The sequence below is a fragment of the Camelus dromedarius genome, chromosome 14 (genome assembly GCF_036321535.1).
Source record: "Camelus dromedarius isolate mCamDro1 chromosome 14, mCamDro1.pat, whole genome shotgun sequence".
NCBI classification, from domain to species: domain Eukaryota; kingdom Metazoa; phylum Chordata; class Mammalia; order Artiodactyla; family Camelidae; genus Camelus; species Camelus dromedarius.
The window spans coordinates 40,594,429-40,617,977 of record NC_087449.1 but is presented as its reverse complement, the minus strand read 5'-3'; the positions used below and the strand labels follow the sequence as shown (position 1 = coordinate 40,617,977).

Sequence of the window (23,549 nt, the reverse complement as noted above, 5' to 3'; positions counted from 1 at the left end):
TTTCTCAAGTTTGTTTCGTATCTTCAAATGCCTTGTATGGATCAATGTCATGACTTAAGTCCAATGGTTTAATTAGGTTTTTGTTCAGCAGAGCGTATATACGACTAATTCTGCATTCTCTCTCTTATTATTATCAAGGGTATTTTCTTGTTTATATTTTAAACGTAAAAACAATGTAATCACCTTAAAGCATATATTTTAGGAAAAAAATAAGCTATAAAGACTACATTCTTTTTTTTCATATTCTTAATAGACTATTTTTTTTAGAGCAGTTTCAGCTTTACAGCAAAATTGAGCAGAAAATACAGAGTTCCCACATAGCCCTCCCCACCCACACATTTATACTCCCCTACGCCAAACATCCCTCATCAGTGTGGCGTATTTGGTACAATCAATGAACCAACATGGGCACATTATTATCAACCAAAGTCCATAGCTTACATTAGGGTTCACTCTTGATGTTGTACATTCTAGGGCTTTGACAAATGCATAATGACATGTAGCCACCACTATAGTATCATACAGAATAATTTCATTGCTCTAAAAATCCCTTGTGCTCCATCTATTCATCCGTTCCTCCCTCCCTCTCCCCAAGCCCCAGGAAACCACAGTCTTTTTATTGTTTCTGTAGCTGTGCCTTTTCCAGAATGTCATTTGGTTGGAGTCATACAGTTCCTCGCCTTTTCAGACTGGCTTCCTTCATTTAGTAATATGTCTTTTAAGTTTCTTCCATGTCTTTTATGGCTTGATAGCTTGTTTTTTTTCACTGCACATATATTTTTAAATTTACACATATATACTGTTCATTGTTTCTAGTTTAGAGCTTTAGCTTTTTAAACTTACATAGTTATTAAAGGAATAAAGCCAACCACAAAATAAAAATTAATTCATTCTTAACACAACTATTTTCATTTATTCCTTTCTGGTTCTTATTCATATGTGTATATTTTAAATGGTTATTATATTGTATATTCATTTTCATAGTCTGATTTTTAATTTAATATATCGTAAAACATGTTCACATATTTTAAGTCTTCATAATTACTGTTTCAGTAGCCACATGGCATTCTATCATGTTGATGTTTTATAAATTCTCCTGTTTGACATCTGTTTCTATTTTACTATTTAAAGTTATGCTGTGGTGAAAGTCTTTGTAAATATAGCTCTTTTCTTCTCTTAAGTAACTCCAGAAAACACATTTACAAGATTGACATGATTGGGTTAATTGATATAAATGTTACATAGTTTTTGTACATGACTTGTCACATTGCTTTAAAAAAATGGTATGTCATCATAGTGTTTCTGTAGTCAAACTCTTTGAGCATCAGTTTCTTGATCCATAAAATAGGAGCGATAGTAGTTCCTATCCCAGAGAGTGGTGAGAACCAAATGAAATGAAGCATGTATTTAGCACTTAGTAGCAGCTTCATAAATACTAGATATCATTATTTATTTTCACTAGCAGTTTTGAGTATGTAAGTTTTTCCATAGCTTCAACATTGGATATTATCAATTAAAAAATTATTCTAAAATAGTTGGTAGAAAACTATACTGAAGGGTGGTTCCTGCTGCTCCTTCCCTTCCTCCCCATTTCCCTCCTTATTTTCCTCCTCTTCTTCCGTCTTCAGTTGAAGGTGGTGGAGACCAAGGGAAGTGGGAAAGTAACTAGGAATTTTTAAAAGAACTCAAGTTGAGACACACTGAATTTTTTTTTTTATAACCCTTGTTTCCTCAGACCACTGAACTAGAAAGGATGGTCAAAGATAAAGGAAACAATAGCTGTGATATTATTCCAAGCCTTACCTTAATTCACTCAATGTGGTCAATTCATTGAATCTGTTTATTGAATCCTTACTATGCTATTCGCTAGTGGTCACTGTATGTACATTTGTGAAGACAGACAAGGATAGTCTCAGTTTTTGTTGTTGAACCCACGTCTGGGGCCAACCAAGCAAGGAGAACAGCTAGCTTATGCTCAAAAGACCTGAACTCCTGAATGGCTTTCAGAGAAGAGTTTTTTTGTTTTGTTTTGTTTTGTTTTGTTTTTAATGTTGTTATTGGGGATTGAATACAGGACCTTGTGCATACTCTCTACCCCTGAGCTATACCCACTCCCTAGGGAAGAGTTTTTAAAGGCAGTATTTGGAGTGACAGCTGTAGCATTTATGACTTTCTTTTGATCAGTTGATGGTGAGGTTCCAAGAATCTCTATCATCAGCCTTCTAGTTCTGACCAATCTGGAGTCTCAGAAGGTAGTTACCATCCTCCACCTGGGTAGGGGCCCTAGTTCCTGCAGAACTCAAAAGATGTGTGTCAGACTGTTATGTACATCCCTTAAGGAGGAACTAGGACTCTTTTATCACTGACCTATTATATTTTGACTGCTTTTCCTTTGTTTCTGCATTCCCTCACTTCTCCAATTAGTAACCGTTTGAATCTCCTCTTTGGAACTTAGGGAATGTCTAGGAGGCTAAACCTTTGTCTACAAACAAGGAACAGTGCATGGAAAGGCTTTTGTATCTGTAAGGGTCCCACAGGGTCCTGCTCAGTTTCAATCCTCATTTTTCTTTGATACTTCTCAATCTTGAGGGGAACAAGTGGGCAAGAAAGGCAATAAAGTTTTGGATAAAGAGGTTAATCATAATCTCAGCAAAGGAACTCCATTTTAGGGGGACTTAGCCTCATTTTCATGGAGTTAAATGTGTGTGCGGCAGCATGGTAAGGTGGGGAAACATCATATAATTTTGGATGGTGAGTGGCATGATGAATATAAACCAGTAATATATCTGAAAGTGTGACGGAAGGCTTCTTTAGGTTGGTGCAATGTTCCCATCTGAGTGACGTCTGAGCTGAGACCTGAACTACAAGAAGCACTCTCCACCCCCATTAAGATCTAGAAGAATATTATAGTTAACAGCTAGTACCAAGGCCCCAAAGAGAGTATGGATCTCCATGACCTCAAGGAACAGAAAAGAGGGTGAGTAATGCCAAGACAAGGCCAGGTAGGTTGCAGCCAGATAATGTAACGTAGGCCTCTGTATGTAAGGAATTGGATTTTACTCTAAATATGGGAAACCAGGAATGACTTATAAGCAGATTTATTTTAAAAGCTCTAGCTGCTTGGCAGGAAATAATTTAGAGGTGACAAAAGCAGAACCTTGGGGGTGGGGAGGGATAAAATGGGGGTTTGGGATTTGTAGATACTACCTACCATATATAAAATGGATGAACAAGGTCCTACTGTACAGCACAGGGAACTATATTCAATACCTCATAATGGCCTATAATGAAAAAGCATATGAAAAGGAATATATGCATGTATAAATCAATCACTATGCTGTACATCAGAAATTAACACATTGTTAATCAACAATATTTCAATTAAAAAAGCATAAGCTTGTAGAACTGGAATTAAAATTCTAGTGTCCCGAGTTCAAGGAAGTGCTGAGTAGTTACTAAACAAGTCTGATATGCCAGGCTGTTCTAAGCGCTGAGGATGAACAGAGTTCTTGTCTTCGTGGGGCGCCAGACTAGTGGGCAGGGGTCAGAAACCGCACATATGATGGTTCAGAGAGTTCTTAGCTGCAAAGGGCTCTGAAGACTGCCTAGCCCAAGCCCCCTAGCCTGAGCGAGAGTAGTTTGTACTGCAGTTGGTGTAGCCAAATGAGTGGGTTGCCCGTGGACCTTAGCAAAAAACGCCCAGGTTTTCCTCCCCGCTCTGCACCTAGGGAAACAACTCAGCTAACAGCTTGCAAACATCCACGTGGTCAGGACGGAAGGAAACCCTGGCCACCCACGCAGAGCCCAGTTAGAAGCGGGAGGCGGAGATCTTCCGGGGGTGGGGCGTGGCCTCGGGCGGCTATTTCTGCGCCTGCGCGGAAGAAGAAACCCGTATAGCGGGGGCTGGGTTCGCCGGAACCCCGCGTTCCCGACTTCTGCTTCCGGGTCGGAGCCATGGCGGTGGCAAATTCAAGCCCTGTCAATCCCGTGGTGTTCTTTGATGTCAGCATTGGCGGCCAGGTGAGGTCTAGACAGCTGCCCAGCCCAGCGCCGAAGGGAAAGTGCACGGGATCTGGCAGGCTGATCTCACCCACCCAGGGGTAGCGGACTGGGGAAGCCTGAACGTGAAATTAGACCAGAATCTACCCACCTGCGAGCCGGGGGGCAGGGGCGGGGGGGGGGGGGAAGAAGGAAGGAAGAGGAGGAGTTTTGCCCATCCTAGCGCCAGACTTGTGAAGGGACTGGGTGAAACGGAGGGATTGACTGGAGGCGGGAGGTGGGAGAAACCAACCGGCATGGGGGAAGGAGGGTTCCCTGCTCGGTGAGGCCTTCACGGGCTTGCACTGGGCCCTCTCACCGTCTCCCGCCGGTTGCAGGAAGTTGGCCGGATGAAGATCGAGCTCTTTGCAGACGTTGTGCCTAAAACGGCTGAGAATTTTAGGTAAGAAGATGCTCCAGCTTTGCTGTATTAACTAAACCCCAGTCTGCGGAATCGTCTGCCAGCCTCTGTCCGTCCACTCAGTGTCCTTGAGATCTGATTCCTCTGGGTATCGCTCTGAATAGTCACCTTTTTGACTAATCCCGTGTCAATTTATGTTGTTAATCTGTATTCCTAGGTGTCTGAACATCTGGTTAGCCCGTTGGTGGGCTTGCTGGTCCCAATGTATGTGCCCTCATCTCCGAGATTAGGGGCCCTCACGGCTGCGATGCTATGGTAACTGAGTCCTTCGTTTTTTCCCCTTTCAGGCAATTCTGCACTGGAGAATTCAGGTCAGTCTCAGACGTGGTTGACTTCTCTGCTTGCTCCTGAGGGGGTTTGGGGCTGCAGTGAGGGTATTGGGGAACCACCAGCCGGCCTTGGATGATTGACAATGATAGAAGGTAATCCCCCACGGGTCTGTCCTCATTTCAGTTGCCTTTTTTATCTCTCTTCTCCCGACCATCTTTAGGAGAGCCTCTTTGGCACGAGTGTGTGGTTAACTGGAAGGGCCTGTGATTACCTGTCATCATTCTAAGTCTCTTTCTTTTTGTTTATAGAAAAGATGGGGTTCCAATAGGATACAAAGGGAGCACCTTCCACAGGTAAGGCCTCCAGCGAGTCATCCTGGGGGACTTTTAGAATTACTTCCTTGGGGGCATTAGTAGGCTCTTTAGAGGAAAACAAAATTGTAGGATAATTTTTAGATCTTGAGAAGGGATGTTTTTGTGAACTCAGCAATTGAGTCGAAGGTTTATTAAAAGCCAAAGCAATCAACAGTGTATTTTGAAATCAACGTTAATCTAAACTACAGAATATTCTCTCAGGATTCTTTGTTCTCTGTTTCAGGGTCATAAAGGATTTCATGATTCAGGGTGGTGATTTTGTTAATGTAAGTATTATTCCTTTCCTGTTGAGGGCTCACAGGGGTTTTTTGTTGTTATTGCTGCTCCTACTATTTTTAGTTCAGGGTTGGGGTCTTAAGGCTTGAGAACCACAGCCAAGTTTAATGGGGTGGGGGTGGGGGTGGGAAAGTTGATGGCTACTACTCGCTGCATCACTTGATGACAGATACCAGCACTTTGATTGAGTCACTAACTTCCAAATCAGCTTTTTAGAGCCAGAAACTGAACTTTCCCATCATACCTGTAGATGATCCATGACAGACCCCAATTAATTGATCACATGGAATTTGCTAGAAATCAGATGCAATGTGTTTTTTCTAAACAGTGATAAGTCCCTTTCCATTGAGCTAAATGCTTGTGCCCCATTTTCCCTTCCACTTCTGGTATCCTGGAAAGCTGAGGTTTTTTGGTTTTTTGTTTTTGTTTTTTTTAAGCAGAAGTTGGTTAGTGGGCAAGGAATCAGAGCATGAGAGTTCTGGCAGGATGTTCCTCTCTTCACTGGGAGAGCCCGGTGAAATAGTCCTTCACTGCTAAGCATGATTTTCTTGTGGCTACACTGTGTGTGTCCCCATATCGAGCCTCCTCTGCCCCCTCGACCTCGGAGGGTGTAAATAAACCACATTTATACTTTCTTAAACCTACTTTTGTCCTCACTCACCCACTTCTGTGCCTGGTCTTTCTTGTTAATATCATGTGGCTAGTCATGTTGCTGTTTTCTTGGATCTGGGAGACATTCTTTCTCCTCTATTTGTATATTTAGTTTGACTCAGGAGTTTTTAAAGATCTCTCTCTTTCCCATTTGGGTAAGTTTACCAAGTGGCAGATTTGCTGAATCAAAAACAGATATGTTTTGTTTCATCTGTATGATGTAAAACTGGGAAATTTTACCAGAAAATTCTGGAGTTTTATTTTTCTCTCTAACAAACGGGAAGTAGAGGTGCCCTGGGCCTGTGTTTCTCATGCAGCAACAACTGGTTGGAATCTGGTCACTGCTCCCTTTAGACAGGATGTATCCTTATTCTACCACAGTTCCCATCACCTACTTCCCTTATTTATGTCATCTGCCCCCATAAGCATCTGACTGTAGTAGGGCTTGGGTGACCATATACTTTTTCTGTTAGCTGGTTAGAAGGGCTGAGAAGCTATTCTCTGCCTTCTTTCCCTTCCTGCCACAGGCTCCCGTATTGCAATCTTGTCTTAGCAGGACATGACCAACTTCTTACAGGTCATTGCCAGGCACATCTCCTCACTTGCTGAGAGCCCTAGGGTTAGACAACAGTGTTCAGCCAGAAGTCTGAGCGTCAGCAAGAAGCAATTGCTCAGAGCCACCCTTAGGGCAGAAAAAAATGGAATCAGCTAGAGGCAGAAGAAGCAAGATTTGAGACCCTCTAAAGTTGGACCAAGAATATTTATTTGTTTTAATAATATTTGCTTTGGTTTTTTTTTTTTTTTTTCTGGTTGCAAAGGAAAAGTGCAAAAATGAAAATAAATCATCTCTCAAGGAATCTCACCCCTCAAGGAATATACCCTTGGCATTTTAGTTTATAGCTGCCTGTCTCATCATTGCATATGTTTGTCTGTCAGATACAATTTTTAACAGACTTAAGATCATACACATGTTTTAATTTTTTTGTGCTTGATAATTGTCTGCATTTTCTTTCATCATTAAATCTTCCAAAACATTTTTAATAGCTACCTAATATTCCACTATGAATATACAGTGAATTTGTTTGACCAGTCCACTATTGTTGAAGATTTAAGTTGCTTTCTATTCTTTGCTCTGCAAATTATTTTTGACATTTTCCCTTCTTTGGCTTCTGGAGCACAATAGATAGTGTGTTTATAGAGAATGATGTGGGAACTGATTTGTTCTCGGTTTACTGGGAAATTGGAAATGACTGTTTTCTCTTCCTTCTGTATGTATGTATATATTTATGTGGCATTAAAGATATAATAGCTCACATATACATAGTGCTATATGGATTGCAGAGCACTCCTCTCAAACACTGTCTAATTGGATCTTCAAGGCCATGCTGTAAAAAGTAGGTGATTTCATCTTCACTTGAGAATTGAGGGAACTGGGAACTGGAGATAGGAGGTGACCTTCCCAGTTCATAAATGATAGATCTGGACTCAAATTTACTCTTTCCACTATACAGAGCTTCATGTTATTGAAGTTTTTAATCAAGTAAAGGTTTGAATTTGAGAGTTTTCTTCCCTGGCTTATGTTAATCCCCTTTGATCATCTTTGCCCCAATAAGGGCCCCTCAATTCTGCATTAGGTCAGTGTTTTTCCATTCTATCATGTACCCAGCTTTCTTTTCTTTACCAACTGGCTGGGAGAGATTGGCCTTTTACCTTTCTCCATATTACCTTTAAGCCCCAAAGATCCTATCTAAGGTACTGCAAATATGGCCTTGATCAAGTTGCTTTATTACCCTGACTTAAGTTTGCTTACCTGAAAATGAGGAAGATGATAAGGCTTACTCCATAGAGTTGTTGGAAGAGCAAAGAGATAATGCAACTAAAGCTAGTTAAAACAGAAGTTGGAGACTTATGACAGGGTGTTTCATGGAACCCCAAAGAAGAAATTGAACTAGGAACTGGAAAGCCACAGGCCAAGTAGTCCTTTCTCTCTGTTTCTCAAGAGCTCACTACACGTGTGTTTCATTCTCTTCTCCAGTCCTCCTTTCGGAAGATAGTCACCTCCAGCTTCCAGGTTTACATGATACAAGTTCAACCCCAAAGAGAGCATCTCTTCTACTTCATGATTCCCAGAGAAGGAACTCTAGTTGGCCCTGCATGAGTTAGGCATTCTCTGCCGGACCTCCCCTGAGCTCAACTTTGGTCAGGAAGGTGGTAGCATGTTGTACAGACTAGACTTCCAAGAGCCCATCCACCTGCATAGTTGGGGGGAGTGGGGCAGTCGTTAGTCAAATAGATCCTCTAACATTACAGTTGCAGGCATGAGAGTCTTTGGGAGTGGCAATGATTACGGATGTGATCACTGTACTGCTGTTCTCTACTTTGCTTGTGTCTTGTTTTTCCCCTTAATGGGCACACTAGAGTTTGAACCCAGGACCTCCTGTACGCCAAGCACATGCTCTACCACTGAGCTATACCCCTCACCCCCTGGTTGTGTGTTCACTACCTTTCTAGGGGCCCAGCTGTGACCTGTTATTTTTTTTTTTTAAAGCCTGTGAGATGCCATGGCCAGGTTGTGGGCTGCATGTGCCTTGGATGGGTCTTGCTTTGACAGCATGATAGGGTCAAAGAGGTGTGACTCCCAAAGTAACCCACAGGAGTAAGAGGACTTTGAAGGAGCGAGGCTTCAGGTACAGCAGCGTTCCTGCTCTGGGCTCCAGGGACCAACACTTGCAAGTTGCTAACACTTCCCTTCTCTCTGCTCAGGGAGATGGTACTGGAGTTGCCAGTATTTACCGGGGGCCATTTGCAGATGAAAATTTTAAACTTAGACACTCAGCTCCAGGCCTGCTTTCCATGGTAAGTGAGGACCAGTCAAGGTTTTGGGTTAGGTTTATAGCCGGGTGGGTTCTGGGCCCCTGTTGAGGTCCAGTGCTGTCTCCTGGGATGGAAGCCAGTGCTCTCCTCTTGCTTGACCTGGTTTTCACCTCTGCCACGCCCACCTCCTTCCTCCATCTGGTTTGACTTTATTGGGCTGGACCCACTAGCAGGCTGGGGAGCCAAAATTGAACTCTGCTGTGTTTTCCTACTTTGTCTGAGCCAGGACATGCGGCTGGGCACTCAGCCTCACTGCTTAGAATGCAGCCAGTTGTGTTTTCAAGACCCAGTGACTCTCACTGCCTGCTGACTGGTGACCCCCTCTGGCTCACTCACCACCCTTCCTCCTGGCTCCCTCCCACTCCATCCAATCCCTCTTATGCATCTCACTCCTCTTTTGCCACTCCGCTTTTACCGTCCCCCTGCCCAGCTCCTTCCACACCTCATCCACCGCACCTCTGCTCACTCTCTCTTCACTTGCCCTTATTCCCCCTCACTCCTTCTCACTCCTTAACTGTCTCCATCCCGCCCTGTGATGACCCATTTCCCTCTCAGTGCCCCAGACCCAATATTTATGTGTGCATTCTCTGTCCTGCTTGCCTGCTCTTCCACTCCTCGACTTGGGCATTGATCAAGTACAGGTTTGTTGACAGCCACTATTTCAGGCCTCATGGTCAGACATGAGGATACAGACCTGATCCCTGCCCTTGTGACACTTGACATCTAGTAGGGGAATCACACATGCAAAATGACGAGTCCAGTATAGTATAATTCATGCCATCAGTGTACCAAGGGGAGGGCACCTCGGTGTATGTAAAAGTGCTGTCAGTACACCAAAGAATGAGACTGATCGCTGCAAGGATCCAAAGAAGTTCTCTACCAGGTGGCATTCCAAGTCAAGCAAACAGCCTAAACACAAGATGTGTAACCACGAAAGAGCAGGGTGGCATGGGCGAGGGACGGAAAGTGAGGAACATGGTGAGAACACAGGGTGTGAGTGGGGGAGGGAGTGGCCGGTAGAGACCACTGGAGAGGCGGGTGGGTCTGGCTCCTAAAGGGCTTTAAATGCCAACATAAGGGTGGACTTTACTTCATAGGTTATGGAGAGTGGTGCGCTTTTTTTTTTGAGCAGGGTTGATCAGCTTTGTGTTTTAGAAGGAATACCTTGGCTGCAATGTGAGTGGCAGATGGGAATGGAGAGGCCAGGGCAGAGAAGCCAGTTAAGAGGCTTCCATAATAACTGGGTAAGCGCAGCATAGCAAACAGCGTACAGCCTCTTTTTAGGAATGTCAGGCTGGGCAAGTGTGGGTAAAGAGTGCAGAAGTGGCTTAGGTGGGCTTGGATCTCCGCCATGAGGATTGGAACCTCTCTCGGCACACCCCACTGTGTTAGCGTCTGTGGAGGAGTCGGGAAAATGGAAGGAAGCCTTGGTCTTTCCTCCCCTTGGGCTGATAATGGTTAAGTTGTGCTGTCACATATCTTGTAGTGTGATTGTTTTTGCTTTCATCCTCCACTAAATCATGAGTTCCTCAAGGGCAGGGACTGAGTCTCATTGATCTTCAAGCCTTACTACCTGATGCAGAAAGGTGCTGAGCAGACATTGATGAATGACTGAAAGATAATCTGAATAAAGGCTAACATTGAGCGCTTACTCAACAAGCACCTTATTTACATTAATTCATTTTAATCCTCTCAACATCTCTTTGAGATTGGTACGGATGAGGAAACTGAGGCACAGAGAGGTTATATGGCTAAACTAAGATCACAGTGGTGGAGCTGGGATGTAAGCTAGGTCATCTGAGGGGGAGGGTATAGCTCAAGCGGTAGAATACACACTTAGCATGCACCAGGTCCTGGGTTCAATCTCTAGTACTTCCTCTAAAAGAATAAAGTAAGCTAGGTCATCTGGCTCCGGAGCTCCAAGCTGATTGAACCACGAAGCTATCATGCTTGGAAGAATGGATAAAAGTTGATAAGGGCAGAGTTTCCCCTGTGCTAAAAACACATATTTTGTGACTCTTTTCCTGCCTGCTTGCTAATAAATGTTTATACATCGAGCAGCAAGATAGATAGATAGATAGATAGATAGATAGATAGATAGATAGATAGATAGATAGATAGAGGGAAGGGGTGGGAAGAATTGGGACCACTGGGGAATCTATCCTTGTTTCAACGTGTAGGTCTGCTCCGACTGGCTCAGGCAGGCAGCCTCTTATTTTCATATGTGAAATGTTCCTGTGTTCCTGTACAAAAACCAAAAAATAGCCTCATCTCAAATGGGGAATTTCTAAAGTATAATGTGAAATCCCTAATTAGAACTTACCCCTAGACAATGTCTTTCATGTATTTTCATACACATTTTTGTCTTCAGTGTTTAACACAGATTCAACCAATTTAAATCCATTAAAGCAACCAGTTAAGGCTAGTGACCTATCTAATAATTTATAGTTTTGCCTCCATAGTAGTAATTTTTTGAGACCTGTACTTTTAATAGTACCAGTATTTTTCAGTTTTCTCTCTACTCTACTCATTTTTTTCCCAAAGTAAGGGAAGTGTGCAATGAAATATTCACATAGGTAGATGGACTGTGTAACTGTAAGGCAGTGCTGCTGAAACATGGCTTGGGTGTGCTGATTGCTTCGTGTTGTGATGATAGCCTGTTCTTTTATAATGCATTGTGAAATATAGTGATATGAAAACCATTTCAAGGGAAGAAAAGGCAAGGGATATGACCAGACAGTTTCAGATTCTCAATTCAAAAAAATACTTTTTCCTGTAAAACTCAATAATAAAAGATTTGGGGTGTGGCTGTAAAAAGCAAACATCATTGATTAGATGTAGTCTTTTTCTAGCATAGCAACTCCTTGCTCCTTAAATGTTTTTATAATCATTGTTAAGGGATAGTAAAAAGCCATTCAGACAAAATAGCTTATAGCATAGGCGACAGGCTTCTCAGCTAGTAGCTAATTTGTAAGTGTAATCTGGTTATTACCAGTACTGGACTAAATACAGCACATCAGGTCCCATAAACAATTGTTCCCATTATAAAAATTCACACTGTAGGAGAAATGTACATTTATTAAAAAATCTAGCCCCTTGAGGGCAGAGATTGTGTATTCTGTTCTTCTCTGTACCCTTGGGTCCTGGCTCGTAGTAGATACTCAATCAGGTTTGCTGAAAGAAAGCGGGGAGGAGTCAGGGCTAAAGGCTCTTTGGGGGGTCTCGCCCTTCAGCTTGTGTGGCCAGGAAAACTCACTGCAAGTGTATTTGGTTTCCATCAGGCAAACAGTGGTCCCAGTACAAACGGCTGCCAGTTTTTCATCACCTGCTCTAAGTGTGATTGGCTAGATGGGAAGCACGTGGTGTTTGGTGAGTCCTAGTCCTGTCCCATAGCCCAGGCCCCATTCCCCCGGAGTGGAGCTTCCAAAGGAGCTGGCCCCCAACTCTTGTACTAAGAGTGCTCGACAGGTGTAATGGCTCTGGGTGGTGGTAGGGAAGGTGGAGGCCGTGGAGGTGGAGAGGATGTGTGGTTAGAGAGCTAGAGGGGAGGGCGAAGGGGCCCTCTGATGTAGTGAGTAACCACCTGGGCAGTGGGTATGTCAGCACTTCAGAAGTGCCACACAGAGGCCGCACGGTACAGTGGGGCTTTGCGATGCTCAATCCTGCGTTTGAGCCCTAACTCTGCTACGTGCTACCTGTGACCCTGGGAACAGTTCACTTCTTTCTGATGTTAGTCTGAGGATCAAATGAGACGACAGATGAGAATGGGCATTGGAAGCAGGAAAGAGCTGTGCAGATGAGAATAGTAAAGTCCAGCGCATACTCTTCCCACAGGAAAAATCATCGATGGACTTCTGGTGATGAGAAAGATTGAGGTGAGTACTGTTTTGATCTCAGCCTCTTTCTCAGCCATTCTGGCCTAGGACTGGTTGAGGAATTTGAGAACCGAGAGTGGGCTCCAGCTTGTGAGGCCCAGGCTTCCCTGCCTCCAGTTTCAGGGACTGCTTCTGGAAAACGGGGGCAGCCCATGTGCCTCCTGAGTGTTCTGGGCCCTGAGCTAGCCTCTCTAGTGCATACTGAGGTTTGGCCTCTGGTGGCTCCTTCACCTACTTGATAAAATCCTCCTCAGCAGTGTATTCAAGGCCCCTCAAGACCCTGTCCCTGCCTCCCTCTCCACGACCCCTTCTGCCACTGCGGCTTCTGTGTTCTAGTCACATCAGGCTACTGGCTCTCCTCTGAATACGCCGTACTACGCCATGCACGTCTCTGCCTCTTGCGCTCCCTTCTTTTCCTCCTGATGGGATCCCATTCATCCTCTGGGCCCAGCTCAAATGTCTCCAGTTCTGTGACTCCTTCCCTGACCTGTGTAAGCATCAGTTTATACAACCCTGTTTACAACTCACCCTGCACACGACTGTCTTACAACTTACTGCACTGTTACATGTCATAGGTTTGATATTTTTTAAGTGTTATCCATTTTCTCTTTGATTTATATTCTTCACCTGTCTGCTAGGAGGTAGACTGTGGTCAGATCAGTCTCTGAACCCTCCGTCCTTAGCACAGGGGCTGGCAGGCAGCAGTAAATGTGCAGTGAGGGAGTGTCTGAGTGGAGGAATTACCACTGCTTTCTCTCCTAGAATGTTCCCACTGGGCCCAACAATAAGCCCAAGCTGCCTGTGGTGATCTCACAGTGTGGGGAGATGTAGTCCAGACTAAGACTGAATCAGGTAAGTGCTTCTTTCCTGGTAAGGAGTCAGGACTCCAGAGAAGGCAGCATGGTCTAGTGGAAAGAACTTTACACTTAAAGACATGGGATTGAGCCGATTTCCTCTCTGACCTGAGAGAAGTCACTTTCCTCTCTGAGCCTGTTTTCTCATGTGTCAAATGGGGGTAATACCTATCTCCTAGGGTCACGTAAGGATCAAAAGAGAAAGGGTTGGTGAGGTACTTTACTTTCCTACTGCCTTAGAAATTATCAACCTGTCAATAAAATTTTAAAAAAAGAAAAGAAAATATCAATTTGAAAACCATCAGACCCTTTCTGACAGCACTCTAAGATTCTAGTTGCATTCAGTAGTCCCACTAGAAAGACCTGGCTCCAGCCCTGGTGACTCCCTGCTGGGACCAACCTGGGCAGCCAGTAGACACACCTGTCATGCCCTCTCATCAGAACTGATGCTGCAGTTCCAGGCCCTGACTTTGTATGTGCCAGCCTCATGGGTAAATGTGACACATTTCTCAGCCTCCATAGACTCACTTCCTACCTACACTTGCCACTCCCTGCCCAGTCTGTGCTGGGCATCATGCTAAGCTTGGCAAGGTGGTAAAGAACTGAAAGATGCCTCCACCTTTTAGGAGCTTATGGGGAATAAAACACACTCTCGGAGGTGATCACTAGTAATATGAGTGATGTCGCTAAGTGTTTTAAGAGCTAGGTAAAGGATGGTAGTATTTTGCCTTTCTTTTTCTTTCTTTCTTCCTTTTCTTTCTTTGTAAAATTTTCAAACCTGCAGAGAAGTGGGAAGAATAGTACACTGAACATCCATATACCTTTCACCTAGATTCACCAATGTTTACCATTCTTGTTTTATCATTTTGCTTTGACATTTGTTTCTATCCCTTCTTCTCTCTCCTCCTCTCCTGCTCCCCATCCTTCCTCTTTCCTTCCTTTCCTTCATTTCTTTCCTATCTGGAAGTTGAAGACTTCTTGACACTTTTACCCCTGAATATTTAAGCAAACAATTCCGAAAAATAAGAACATCCTGCATAACCATAACAATGTTGTCCAGTATACATGTTCAAACTTCCCCAGTTGTCCACAAAGTAACTGTTATAGCTCTAAAAAAAGAAATCCAGTCAAGTCTCACATGTTTCATTTGGTTGTTTATTTTCCATTGTAAAAGTAACATAATCTTGTAAATTGAGATGTGAAAAATTTCACACAAAACAGTTAAAGACACCCCCCTCTCCTGACAGCACCCCCCCTCCCCCCGATCCCCGTCCCACTGCTCTCAGAGGTAACTTCTTTATCAGTCTGATGCATGTCCATAGGGCTTTTCTTTGCCTATCTAATTTGGGGACATCTTGTTTTTCCTAACCGGCATCATACTATACTGTTCATCATTTTATTTCCATTTGACATTACGTCTGGAAGACCTTTCCTCTTTCATTCATATAAAACTACCTTGTATTTAAACAAAACAAACCTGACATTATATGCTGTGTTTGTAGCATATATTTTATTTTACCTTTCTCTTAATGATTTGAATAATTATACAGTCTGAGTCTTAATACTTTATATATTGTGACCATTTTCTCCAGAATATATTTTAAGAAAAATTGGCAGTGTGTTGTTGCTTATCTTAACCTGGGTGATACCCTTTCTTAAACAGAAGTTCTAAGTTTTGGTGAGATCAAAATTATTAATCTTTCCCCTTATGGCTGTTGTGTTTTATCTTGTTTAAGGTCCTTACTACCTCAGATCATAATATCTTCTGTAATTTTTCTAGTATTTCTACAGTCTTATTTGTATACTTACAGAATCATCTAGAATTTCTTTCTCTGTACTCTGCCTTTTTTCCAAATGGAGATCTAGTCAGATATACCAGACCATCTTAATGACTGTACATACCTCGATCTGTGACTTACTTTGTGTTCACAGCATCTGGCACTTATAGGCATTCAGTAAAAATTTATTACATCAGTTAATAGAGAGTGAGAATGTCAGGCATTTTAGGCTGGGAACTGGTGTGAGCAAATGCCAGGGCAGGAATGCACAAGTGTGTGCTGGGAGCTGCATGTGGAGTCTCTTGCCCAGCCAGATGGTTGTCCCCCCTCAACCCCCCCAATTTCTTGGCTGAACTAAAGTTGAGCTTATCTGTCCTTTTCCTTCTAAAGACTGGCCACTGATCACTACTGGAGCACAGAAGATCACAAAAGAATGTTTAGAAATTCTTTTACATTTGGGGCCTCTTCTCCATATTTTTCTGAGTCCCTTACAGAAAGTTACTGGAAATCCATGTTGGGGGTTTGATTTCTGAGGGTTGCAGTCATCAACCCTCCGCTCCTCACCTGCTATTAGCAAAGGTCACATAAACCTCAGCCCCCATGAAAGCCCTTCTTTTCAGCGTCCCACACCAAGCTGAGCACATTCCACTGGGGCCATTTGATGTTTCAGAGGCCCTCTAGACCCGAACTGTCCAGTAGACATTCCTTTCTGTGATGGTGGAAATGTACTTTATCTCTGCTGTCCATTCTGGTAGCTTCTAGTATGTGGAAGGTGAGCACTTGTGGCTGGTGTGACTGAAGGACTGAATTTTAAATTGTATTTAATTTTAATTAAATTTAAAAGCTACATGTGGTACCTCCAATTTAGTCTTCTAACCTTGACTTGCTCAGAATTGAATCTTTCATAGTTTATATTTAGAGACAATATAATAAAAGCAGTTATATCACTTTTGAATACTTCCTGTGCTCAAATTCTGAGCTAAGAACTCTACTTGAATTATCTCATTTAATTTTACCAAGTTAAAAGCTCATAGACTTAAAGGTATTAGGGAATCCAGGTGGCAGTCTGACCTTAAGGCATTCCACAGATGGGTTCCCCACTTTGGGTTTCTAGTAATGGATTTGGGAGAGAGTAAGGAAAAGAGGTGATTAGTATCATCCCATCATATTTCTTCCCAGCTGTAAAGTTACAAGCATCTCTAATTTCTGCACTTTTTTGTTGTTTGTTTCTTGTTTTTTATGAGGGGAAGGTACTTAGGTTTACATATTTATATTTGGAGGAGGTACTGGGGATTGAACCCAGAACCTCATGCATGCTAAGCATGTGTTTTACCACTTGAGCTATACCTTCCCCCAAGCATCTCTAATTTCTAAAGGAGTATTTCAGATCCTGAGGTTGTTTGAGGGGCAGAATAATGGTTCACAGTCGGTATAGATGCTGTTTTTAAGTCCCATTGGGCAATATTTCTCAAACTTTGATATACATATGAATCACCAGGAGATCTTTTTAAGATGCTGGTTCTGATTTCAGTGGGTCTGAATGGAACCTGAGATTTTGCATTTCTAACCAGCTCTCAGGTGATGCTGATGCTGTCTTGGAGTAATAAAGCTCCAGGGGAATGACGATATGTCTCTGCATTGAGCACCCACCACATTCCAATCAGAAAAGACCCAGGAGGACATCATCTCTTGGTGGCACTGGCCAGCAGGGATCTACTGCCTTCAAATCAAGATATCACCCAGTCATGCATTTGAGGCCTTGTGCCTAGGCACTGGAAGTATAAGAAGGTGGGAAGGAGACAGAAGACAGGTGCACCTCCCTATGGAGCACTTCCTTCCAGAACTTATTTCGTGCTTTACGTTAGGTCCTGACTTTGGTTATAGTGAAATTGAAGTTTTCTGACAACTGTAGATGTAGAAATCTTGATTTTACCTCAGTGGGTCCCATGAAAGCTTTTTTATGATGAATCTGATTAAGTATACATAAACGAACCTTGGCCCTCAGGATTCTCCAACTGTCATCTGAATTGGGTTCTTGGCTACTTACAACCACATGGAGGATGGTGGAACCTCTGTTTTGAAAGCCCAGGCGTCTCTTGGAAAAGGGAGTGGCTGTGCCCTGCTAGTCTGAATTGCTACTGGCCTCCCTGTGATACTCAAACCTGGTAATATCATGTAGTAGAAATCTTTCTTTAGTTCATTTTTCCCCAAATTTCCCTGAAGATAAGAATCTCTTGGGGGAGGGGGAGAGTATAGCTCAGTGGTAGAGTGCTTAGCATGCACAAGGTCCTGGGTTCAATCCCCAGCACCTCCATTAAAATAAATAAATAAACAAACAAACCTAATCACTCCCACCCCCCCAAAAAAAGAATTGCTTAGGGGTATTTGTTAAACCTATTAGTTCCCTTATCTCCCACTCTGCTCTCAAGAATTTGAATGAGTGAATTTGAGGTAGGATCCAGGGTGGTATGTTTGTAACAAGCATCTCAGATGCTTCTTATCAGAGAAATGTGGGTAACACTGCCTTTAGATGGTGCTGGATGAGTATTTTTTTAACATTTGTTTCTTAGGAAAAATGTAATTAGCACAACACATAATTTTACAGCTATTATAGCTTACAACGGTGGTTTTCAAGTTCAGATAGCCAGTAGGTTAAAAATTAATTGTACCTGTGGATGGTGGATATGCTAACAGCAGTGAAGCTGCTGTTGGAATGACTGAGGTTTAGGAAATGCTGTCCCCCCAGTCTGGGATTTCCTGTAGATGTAACACATTCCTGTAGAGGGAGATCATGAAAGACATGGTGGCACGTGGGCTTGGCCCTTCATTCATTTCCCAACTCAGCACTAATTAATTAAGATAGGTCCCACGCTGCAGATGAAGCTACAGATTTGGAAAGCCCAGTTCCTGCCTTCAAGGAACTCACAGTCTCTTGGGGAAACTGACAGTTACAGTACAATAAAGCACTGGACTGGAGGTTTTCGGACAAAAGAAGAAAGTGTGGATGCCTATGTCTGCCTGGAGTGTTTTGGAAGACTTCAGAAGAGATGATGTTGCAGCTGAGTATGTGAAAGAATGGAGCTTGTCAGGTAGCTAAAATTGGGGAGGGTATTCCAGGCAGAGGTAATTGCCTAAAAGCACAAAAGCAGGAAACAGCAGGAAGTGTAAGGGAAACTGCAAATAATTCAATATGGCCAAAGCAGGAAGGTACGAAAAGCAAACAGTAAGAGGTAAGGCCGGAGGAGGCCAGGGCCAGTTGTGAGTCCAGGGCTGGCTGGGGTGTTCATGTGTTAGCCTGAGGGTGGGGATAAACTGCAGGCAGTATGTACATCTTTTTCCCCCAGGGTAACAGTCCTTTGTGCTCCTGAGATTCCAAAAGGGGGCCTGAGCCTCCAAAAAGAACCAGGCCAGTAGGAGCTACTGAAGGATTTTGAGCAGAACATTGTAATGGAATTTCCTTGTTCAGAAGATGCTTCTGGCAGCAGTGTGGAGAATTGGCTAGAGGCCGGTGAGGTGTCCACTGCAGCAGTCCAGGCCAGAGGAAGGAGGTTCCACAGGAAGATACAGGTCTAGGGAGCACCAGAGAATTGGCAGCAAATATTTGCATGCCTGCTGGGTGTGTGACACTGTTTGTTCCCTGCCCTAAAAGCCCTGCCAGCTGAAAAGGGCGGGGAGGGGAGAATGGCTCCATTCCAGTCCCTCCAGTACAAAGGCAGAGATCCCAGCCCTGTAACCAGGTCTTACACACGTTGAGATACTTCGCGTGTGTGGAATATAAATAACCTTAAAAAGAAAGAGGTAGATCTGTATGTGTTGGCAAGATTTCTAAGGTCAATTAAGTAACAAAGTCAAGATGTAGTATGTTACATGAACATGATCCTATTTATTTTGAATGACTACTTCATAAACTGCTTATAGTGATTTAAAGCTGACGGTTAGTAATGGTTAACCTCTGCAGAGTAGAGAGAGATTTCTTTTCAGTGTATATTGTCCTGTATATGCTTGAATTTTCTACATTGGGCATGTATTTTATAATCGAAATACATACTGTATATAAGTAGCTTAACTAATCCTAGTCCCTCCCAGCCCTTCCCCGGGGCACGTGGCTGACATCAGTCTGTGAATCATTCCCTGGTCCCCTCCCAGGTGCTCCCTGAGTACTTGATTCATCTCTCTATTGCAGCATTTAACATAATATGTCACCAATATGTTGGTCTGGTTTTCTCTAGACTGAGACCTCCTTGAGGCAGAGACCACTGGGACTAACGCAGTGCCTGGTCTGCGATAGAGCTGCGGTCCCAGAGTTCCATGAGACTTATAAAGTGCATTTATACAGTTCTGTGCATTCTGCTTGAGAGCCCAGGGTTAAACTTCTGTCTGAGCCTGTGGTGTGACACCACGACTCACTGTCCTCTGGAGGAGGAGGGGTGTGGCTGTCTGGGGGGAGGGGGACAGCAATAACTGAGTGTACTCACCCTGTTCTCTTAGTATAGCTAACTCCCAAGGCCATAAACAGAGGGTGTGGACTTTCCTTTCTCTATGACCCTGGGGCCAAAACCTTCAAGAATAAGGGATTGCTCTTTGTTTCAGAGCTAGAGAGCCCTCAAGGTCTGGCAAAAAGCACACAACTTTGGAGCCAAGTAGACCAGCAAGCCCCATCACCGTCAAGCCATTAAACCCCTTGGGACCCTAGTTTCCCCTATGCTTAATTACAGATCATATATACTCTACAGAGTTATGAAGGGTAAATAAGAAATAAGATAGTATGTTGGCCATAAATGTTAGTTTCTTTCTTCTTGGTTCTTGTGTAATATACCTCTCAACTTTGCTCTGGGGCCCCAAAGGTCGGGCCTATGTTGAGAATCAAACTGGTTCTGCTTTCTTGGGAAAGGAGGGGCAGGAGTGTAGAGGATGGCTGCGAGTGTCGTCTCGTGCCATGTCCCCTCCCAGTTCCTCTGAGCTGCTTCTCTCTTCCGTCCCTCACAGACCTCCACCTCGGCCGTTGTAGGCCTTCCCTTGCTCGGGGTGATGCTCTTGAGTAAGCTAATCTGGATTGGTCCCTGTGTTTGCTTCCCTGCCTGCTGCTGCCCCATTTGATCAAGAAACCTTGGAAGTATCACAGATTCAGAACCCAAGATTTTGTGTTTAAGTTTTCAACTGTAAATAAAGTTTTTTTTTTGTATGTGTGTTATTTTTAAATGGTTGTTAACGATAGGTCTGTCTCCTCACGCCTTAGCTTCAGCTGGGAGGACCGGCTCTCCCCAGATGCCAGCATGGACCAGAGCCAAGGCTTGAATGTAGAGCTGATGCCTCAGATTTCTGAGCAGTTGTAGCAGTCCCCTCTTAGTTCCAAGCTGATTGGCAAAGAAGGCAATGCCCTAGGGCCTTAGAGCAAATAGAGTGCTACTTGTTCCAGGGGTGTCCCCAGTAGGTTCTGGAGCCTGTGGGAGAAGGGTCACTGACTTGGGGTATTTTTGGACGGGAGACCATTGGGCAGAATGTGTCTTGTTGATCATGATGAGGTCGGAATAATTTAGTCACAAATCTTGGTTTGAATCTGAAGTCATTTTTCAAACAGTTGAGGTCCTGAGAAGCTCACTTCCCCTTTCAGAGCCTCAGTTTCCTCATTTGTAAAGCGGGGATAATAACACCCATCTACTTCATAGCACTGCTGAAAGAGTCCAACAAGAGAATGGATATGAGGGTAATTTGTTATCAGTAACATCCATTGGAAAATGCTTGTTTTTGAAAGGAAATAGCGCAACATAAAAAGATCCCATTGAGAATAATCTTCAAGAGGCAAAGGGAGTTCCTTTCCCTGGTGCTCCTTTCATGAGGCAATTTCTGTCATCCTAGTCCTGCTTTCTCCTGACTCACGGACAGGGATGACTCATAACTACTAGCAGGAGGCTACCGCAGCAGCAGGGGGCAGAGAGCTGAGTTCTATGACACAGTAGAACTCGGTTGAAAGTGCTATTTCAGTGTATTGGGGGACAGGGGAGATATACAAGGGCCCTACAGTACAGATATTTGCAACTCTCTATAGCGGCGTAGACAGGGTTCAGGGGACACGTAGAAGAAGGGACAGTGATGTGGTGGAGGAGAAATCTTAAAGTAACTAGATGGGATAGAATTATAAAGAGATAGGAAGGAGGATGAGCAGCTGAGACCCTGAGCTGACATCCTTGTGATGGGCCATTCAGTATAATTCAGTTACATTTGGCACCTGCATTCCATGCCGCTCTCTGTCCTGGGCCCTGGAGCTGAAGAAACAAGGAAGATGTAGCCCATGCTTGTCACAGGGGATAGGTACCGTTTGGATTCAGTGTGGTGAGTGTTAAGAGTGTGAGTCCTTATAAGGGTAAGAAATTCAGTTTGGGGGGCTTTGTTTTTGTTTTTGTTTTTCTTACTGCTATCTCCGGCATCTGTAAGAGGTAAGCATCTCGTACTCAGTTGTGTGAGTGACAGTGGTATATGTAAGATGCTATGCGAGCGGAGTGGCGAGACTGGGGGTGAGATCAAGGGGCAACATTTGAGGTAAGTATTGACAGATCGGTTGGAATTAGCCAGGGGATAGGGTGGGAAGGGCTTTCCAGGGAAAGGGAACTATGTTCTTGGGCCAGAGTCTTTTAGCGATGGAGGCGAGGTGAGAGTTGTTTTGCAGAGAAGATTCTTGGAATGAACCCCCTTGCCTTTCATATCACTTAAAGGTAGACACTAGAGTAGTTTGAGCTATGGTCACCACATTGGGCTCTCTGGGTGGCAGGGGGACTCGCAGAACTGTGGAGTGGAGAGCTCTCACCTTGGAACAGGAGATGAATTTTGACATGAACTGTTGATCCTCCAGTGCTTAGGTACCATCTCTGCAGTGGTAAGAGAGGTGGCTACAAGGAAACTAGTTTCTTAAATCACTCATCTTCATGCTCATTGAGCATGAAGAGAGAGCTTAGTGAAGTAATTGGATGAGTAAGTAATGATACTTTTAAGTAACATTTTTAAAGACAAATGTTACAGAAATTGTATTTCTGCTTGAGAAGCCATCCCTTCAAACCAGTTACATAAGGAAGGTTGCTCGCTTATTTGGAATTGCTGCTGTCTTTATTCCAAGTGTCTTTGTAATTCCACTTTGGGAGAAAGCTCTCAAGCCTATAGGACACACTTTTAAATGTCCTGAGTGTTGGCCAAATTGCCTTTAAGGAAACATCTTTTTAACAGTCAAGTCACCTGGAGCTGACAAAGATGAATAGCAGCTCTAGGATTTACCTACTTCTCTCCACACATTGTTGCCGCAAGCCTTTTTCACGTGGATTACTGGCGCTGCGGCCAGTACCTTCTTTTCCAGTCCATTTTCTATACCATATCTGATTCATTTAACACATTTATTGAGATGCTGTGTGTCAAGGACTATGCTAGATGCCTCAGGAACTCATAGTTGGCAGGGAAGATTTAATGAGTGCAATCCAGTGTGTTAGGGGAGGAGAGTCTCCTAACCTAGTATCATCTGAGGCAAGACCTAGAGGATGAAGAGTTAAGCAGGTAAGGGAGAAGGAGAAAGGAAGGATGCTGTACATAGAGGGAATAGCATGGAATAGCCCAAAGGAAGCAACCGCTAAAAATCACCTGGAACGTAGGACAGGAATGTGAAAGAAGAGTGGGAGGTAAACTTATAGGAGTCATGCCAAGTTCTGCCAACCACACTGAGGCATCTGACACCCCTACGGGTGGTGTAGTCAGTCACTGAAAGATTTTAAGTAAGACAGTGTCATGGTCCAACAGATGTTTTCAAAAGAACACTGTGGATGTTATGATGGGGAGTATAGAGTAAGAAAGAGGTAGAGACACTGGCTAGGAGGCCACAACAGTGCTCTAAGCCAGGGGCCGGCAGGCCAGCTCTCACTCCCTGTTTTTCATTGTCTCGTGAGCTAAGGAAAAGAGTGGTGTTTAAATAGTTGAAAATCAAAGAATATTTTGAGACATGCAAAAATTACATGAAATTCAAATTTCAGTGTCCATAAATTATGTTTTTTTGGAACACAAGATTCACTTGTTTGTCTATGGCTACTTTCAGGCTCTAAAGTTGAGTAGTTGAGACAGAATCATCTGGCCTGCAAGACATAAAACATTTACTGTCTGGCCCT

General features: G+C 43.6%; 1 protein-coding gene across 3 annotated transcripts; it reads left to right on the top strand.

Annotated features, from left to right (window-relative positions):
• The first annotated feature begins 3,863 nt into the window (after nucleotides 1-3,863).
• On the top strand, nucleotides 3,864-20,593 carry PPIH (peptidylprolyl isomerase H). Of its 3 annotated transcripts, none has more exons than XM_010994837.3 (10): nucleotides 3,864-4,020; nucleotides 4,377-4,441; nucleotides 4,747-4,770; nucleotides 5,038-5,082; nucleotides 5,327-5,369; nucleotides 8,794-8,886; nucleotides 12,186-12,273; nucleotides 12,739-12,779; nucleotides 13,542-13,631; nucleotides 20,398-20,593. In XM_010994837.3, exons 1-9 carry the CDS (start codon nucleotides 3,955-3,957, stop codon nucleotides 13,608-13,610), a joined length of 534 nt encoding a protein of 177 aa, XP_010993139.1. In that variant the 5' UTR covers nucleotides 3,864-3,954; the 3' UTR covers nucleotides 13,611-13,631; nucleotides 20,398-20,593. The 3 variants fall into 3 exon arrangements, with proteins under 3 accessions (XP_010993139.1, XP_010993140.1, XP_010993141.1); XM_010994838.3 differs by lacking the exon at nucleotides 20,398-20,593 and adding an exon at nucleotides 16,983-20,391; XM_010994839.3 differs by lacking the exon at nucleotides 8,794-8,886.
• Nucleotides 20,594-23,549: the final 2,956 nt, after the last annotated feature.